The 5,470-nt window shown below is 42.3% G+C and overlaps 1 protein-coding gene across 1 annotated transcript in view; it reads right to left on the reverse strand.

The window, feature by feature from the left end:
- Positions 1-205: 205 nt before the first annotated feature.
- LOC125487626 (gastrula zinc finger protein XlCGF8.2DB-like) overlaps positions 206-5,470 on the reverse strand; it is a 7,068-nt gene continuing 1,803 nt past the window's right edge. The window contains exon 2 of the mRNA XM_048619522.1: positions 206-2,995. Within this exon, the coding sequence (XP_048475479.1) occupies positions 1,989-2,720 (732 nt within the window). The 5' untranslated portion in view covers positions 2,721-2,995 and the 3' untranslated portion in view covers positions 206-1,988. The remainder of the gene's footprint in view (positions 2,996-5,470) is intronic.

Below are 5,470 nucleotides of genomic sequence, written 5' to 3' on the forward strand. Positions count from 1 at the left end.
CCCTTTGGCCCAACAAGTCCACACCGACCCTTGAAGCATCCCATCCAAACCCATCCCCCTATAACCCACCCTATCTACACATCCCTGAACACTATGGACAATTTAGCATGGCCAATCCATCTAGCCTACACATCTTTGGACTGTGGGAGGAAACCAGAGTACCCGCAGACACGGGGAGAATGTGCAAACTCCATACAGACAGTCACCCGAGGGTGAAATCGAACCCCAGTCCCTGGTGCTGTGAGGCAGCAGTGCTAACCACTGAACCACCATGCCGAATTCATCTAGGGTATCATCAAGAAAACCATTGCAATGTTGAAGATGTGTTTCCAGTGTCAGGATTGGTCTGATGGGTATCTTTGATTCTCACCAGCCAGGGATTACAGAATAATTGTGAATTGCTGCATCCTGCACAATATTGCACAGAGATAGGAGGAAGGGGAGACTCAATTAGTGGGAAATGGGGAAAGTCTGTTGGCTATGCTTGGGGATGGCAGCTGTGGGACTTGATGAATATAAAGTGGGACCATTTTGGAACATGGAGTTCCACTTCTACATTTATTTTCTCCATCATCACTCTCCTGAATCAACGTCACATCATTCCCCACAACGTGGTGATCAGTGACGGGTTGTAAGATACAGTCTATGATCCTGTTTAAGGCTGCAGGCATCCCCTGCTCAGCTATGGTCCTGACCTGATTTGAATGATTTCAGAAACATGGATGTAATCATCGCACCTATGGCAGACTGTCTCTGGTGCTTCCACCAGCCTTAAAACTCTTTTCCTCCTATTCTGACCTTTTCTGATTCCCCAACTACATTATCACACCATTATCAGCCAGTTGGAGGGCCCCATCCACCCTGTTCCATGAGTACCCAAGATCTGTGCATCAAGAATTGGCCTCTTCAGTTGCTCAAAGGACAACAGCAGAGACACACAAACCTAAGTAGGCATCATTTTTGAATCGAGGGTCAGCCCATGATGTTCCACTTGAGAAATAACTGGGGCTTTATGTGCTTGGGTAGCTAGAGCTGGAATTCCAACCTCCATAAGTGCCTTTCTCCAGGATTAGAAATTTTTTCAAGCTCCAATGATAAGACATCCTCACCTAACCTAACCATGACAGGAAGCTGTGGGAGAGCATCAAATAGAGACCAGGAGATGTCTATCTCATTGGAGTGCAGCTCATATCATGTTCATCCCAGCAGGTCATCTATTTACTTCTGCTGGTATGTCATCATCTTCAACTTTAGGAGTCATTTTTTGGTGATGGTTGGATAAAGCACCCTCTTGACGTCATGATACAGAGGATGTAGATTTCCATTGTCATAGCAATTTGGATTTCATGATATGGATTGATCTAGGTTCATTTTCACTGTCTCATTGTCCTTTGCAGTCTATCTTGGCTACTTTCAAGTGATACAATCTTCTAGCTGTTATAACGATGTGTTTTGTACTTCTTTTTCCTCAATGACAAATGTCATCTTTGCTGAGCAGATTTAAGACCAGTCTTTGCTGTGGGTTCTGTCTTTACAAAATGTTTCTGCTGCTGTGTCAAATGATTGAGCTCAGTGACTTCCAAACATCAACATCAATTTTGTTTCATGTTAATTTCAGAATGGAAGTATCACTACGAAGATTGCTTGAGTCAATAAGAATTGTCAGCAAAGATTAATCAATACTTTCTCATTGAAGATTTAATCAGTGGAACATTTCAGACACTGAAATGATCTTAACCCAAATATAAATTTAGAATGAATAATTGCATAATTTGACTGTAATCGAGTTCCTGTTGGAAACCCTTGAATTCAGGAAAAGACGACAGATGGTGTCTTTTAAAAAGAGATATTGCATCCCCAAAAATTAGCAACTTATCAAGGATTTTAAACTCCAGCAATTTTTACCATAAGCAGAGAAAAAAACAATTAGACTAGTAGTCCTGAATGTGACGAACAGCTGCAGTGACAGCAGAATCCAATGTCTGCACTCATTTGTGAACTTGCTGATGTCTCAACAGGTCTCGTGACTGAGCGAATCCTTTCCCACACATGGAGCATGTAAATGGCTTCTCCCCAGTGTGAGTGCGTTGGTGTATCAGCAGGTTGGAGGATGTAGTGAATCCCTTTCCACACACTGAACAGTTGTATGGTCTCTCCCCAGTGTGAACTCGCTGATGTGAAATGAGATCATTTGACTGCCGAAAATGTTTTCCACAGGAAGAGCACCTGAATGGTTTTTCCCCAGTGTGAACTCGCTGGTGTACAATGAGATGGCCAGACTGCCTGAAACTCCTTCCACAGGAGGCACAGCAGAATGGCTTCTCTGTTGTGTGAATTCGCTGATGAGTCATCAGGTTGGAGGACTTGGTGAATCCCTTCCCACAACATGCACAGGTGAATGGCCACTCCCCAGTGTGAACTCGCTGGTGTGTACTGAGGCTAAATGAAGACCTGAACCTCTTTCCACAGTGACTGCAGTTGAATGGCCTCTCCTCAGTATGAGTTCGTTGGTGTGACATGAGATTTGTTGTCTGAGTAAATCCCTTCCCACATACAGAACAAATGAATGGCTTCTCTCCAGTGTGACCACGCCGATGGTTTTCCAGCAGAGATGGATAATCAAATCTTTTACCACAGTCATCACATTTCCATGGCTTTGCCATGATGTCAGAGTCTTGGCGTCTCTCCAGTTGCGCAAGCAGTTGAAGTTTTGTCCACATACAGAACACCTATACAGCCTCTCCTTGCTTTAAATTGTGAGATTTTTTTTAAAAATTCAGACAATGCAACTGGTTAAAGCTCTTTCCAGTCAGTCTGTTAGAACACTCATTCGGGTGTGTATATCTGTGTTTCCAGTCACGCTGATGTTTTGAAATCTTTCTTCACAGATAGAAGGTGCAAACAATTCTCTTTTCATATTCAAAGTTTGATATATTCAGGTCTTGATGGATTGTGGATTCAAGTTTCTTGATGATAAATGCATATTTCTAATACACTGTAAAGGGAGATTACAAAAGTCATCCTTGTTAACCTCTAATAGAAATTCAAAATACACAACTCTGGTTTCTATGTCTTCTTTGTAAATCCCATCCCATACACTGTTCCCTCCTCCCTGGGCTGAAAACCCATCTCCAGCTTTTCTCCCTCATTCTCCTCTGCCTGGGTTCATTGCTCCAGCTCCTGACTACAGACTGAGAATCTAATCAATGAGACAATCATTTTCTCTCCTGCTCGAGGGAGAATCACTAAGCTCATCATGCAAAACAAAAATGATAGTTATTCATTTGGATCTGGTTCTGGGAAAAAGTTCCAAATGCAGGACCAGCCTTTTTGAATTCAGGGTCTATGGACTGCACTAATTTAAAAAGACTCAATTCTGAAACATTTTCATTGTTTTCAATTTTAAAATCCTGCTGGAATCTGCAACTCAATGGATATGAAAAGCATTACATCAGAAAAATCACAGTGAAATAAATACCCAAGAAGTGGGGTGATGTCGTTGTGCAATTGTTGGTATGCGTAATCCATACAGGATGCGAGGATGCAGAAGAAATTTACCAGGATAGTTCAAGGAATAACAGACTTTAAGTTTAAGGTTGGGTTGGAGAAACTGAAGTTAATCTCTTTGGGACAAAGGGGATTCAGATGAAGTTTGATGAAGGCATTTAAGTTTATGATAGGTTTAGATAATACAGATGAAGAATTGCTGTTCCAATTAGATCATAATACCTTAAGGGATAGGAGCAGAAATAGGCTGTTCGGCCCATCAAGTTTGCTCTGCCTTTCAATCATGGCTGAAATGTTTCTCAACCCCATTTTGCTGCATTCTCCCCATAACCTTTGACCCTCTTACTAATCAAGAACCTACCTATCTCTGTCTTAAATATACTAAATGACGACTTCCACAGCTTTCTGTGGCAATGAATTCCCCAGATACACCACCCTCTGGCTGAAGAAATTCCTCCTCATTTCAGTTCTAAATGATCCTCCCTTCACACTGAAGCTATGCCCTCAGCTCCTAGTCTCTCATTCTAGTGGAAACATCTTTTCTACTTCCACAGTATCCTGGCCTCACAGCATTCTGTAAGTTTCAATGAGATCTCCTCCCTCATCCTTCTCAACTCTATCAAGTACAGACCTCGAGTCCTTAACCGCTCTTCACATGACAAGCCCTTCATCCACAGGATCATTCTTGTAAACTTTCTCTGGACCCACTCCAATGCCAGCACATCCTTCCTTAGATACAGGGTCCAAAACTGCTCACAATATTTCAAACACAGCCTAAGCAGAGCCTAATACAGCCTCAGCAGTACATTTGCACTCTTGTATTCTAGCCCTCTCAAAATGAATGCTAACATTGCATTTGCCTTCCTAACTGCCAAATGATACTGAACGTTAGCGTTAAGAGAATCCTGAACTGGGACTCGTAAGCCCCTTCGTGCTTCAGATTTCTGAAGATTTTCCCCATTTAGAAAATAGTGTATGTCTCTGTTCATCGTACAAAAATGTATAACTTCACTTTCTCATGTTTCACTCTTTCAGTCATTTGCCGACTCTCCTAGCCTGTCCAAGCCTTCCTGCAGCCTTCCCACTTGCTCAACACTACCTGTCCCTCCACCTATCTTTGTGTCATCTGCAAATATTTCTCCTATTTACCTTTAGTGTGAAAGTAACCTACCGGAGATGATCAAATTAGCAGCTATTACTAACCAATGGAGTTTTACGAGTTTCCTGTGACGTCACTCTTTACTTCATGCTGGGCCCCCAATTCAAATTTATCTTGTTAAACAAAAACCTTACAAACTACAAGTCAAAAACAGAAGCAAAAATGTACCTTTTCTCCTCTGCATCAAATTCGCATGCTGCCTCCAAAGTCACTGAACTATATACTAACTAGGGCTGTGTCTCACTCCAGATGTGATTGATCCCTCTTTCCTCACTGTGCGAAGCTTATTAATTTTGTAATTTCAGCAGGTCCTCTCTTAAATAGAGCTGAGGTGAACTGAGATGACTCATACTAGTTTAGCTTCAACGGTAATCAACACCTTTTGAGGCCCTATTCAGCCTTCAGGTGATTGAATGATTTACAAACACAGAATTAAAATATTCCTTTTATTCACCCACAGGAGGTGGGCATCTTCAGTGATGGCAGTATTTTTCACCCATTCCTATTTGCCCAGAGGGCAGTTAAGAGTCGACCAAAGTGCTGTGGGTCTGGAGTCAAATGTAGGCCAGACCAGCTAAGGATAAAGCTTTTGAGAAGATTTGTAGCTCGGGTTGTGGATGAGGTTGTAGACGTGGTTGCCCAGCTGGTGGGTTTGGTTGCAAACATTTCGTCACCCTGCTAGGTAACATCGTCAGTGCACCTCCAGTGAAGTGTCAGTGCTCTGTCCCGCTTGTTATTTATATACCTCATTTTGCTGGGGTGTTTGGTATTACTTCCGATTTTGTTTATCAGTGGTTTGTACAC

The sequence above is a fragment of the Rhincodon typus genome, chromosome 43 (genome assembly GCF_021869965.1).
Source record: "Rhincodon typus isolate 14 chromosome 43, sRhiTyp1.1, whole genome shotgun sequence".
Classification (NCBI taxonomy): Eukaryota; Metazoa; Chordata; class Chondrichthyes; order Orectolobiformes; family Rhincodontidae; genus Rhincodon; species Rhincodon typus.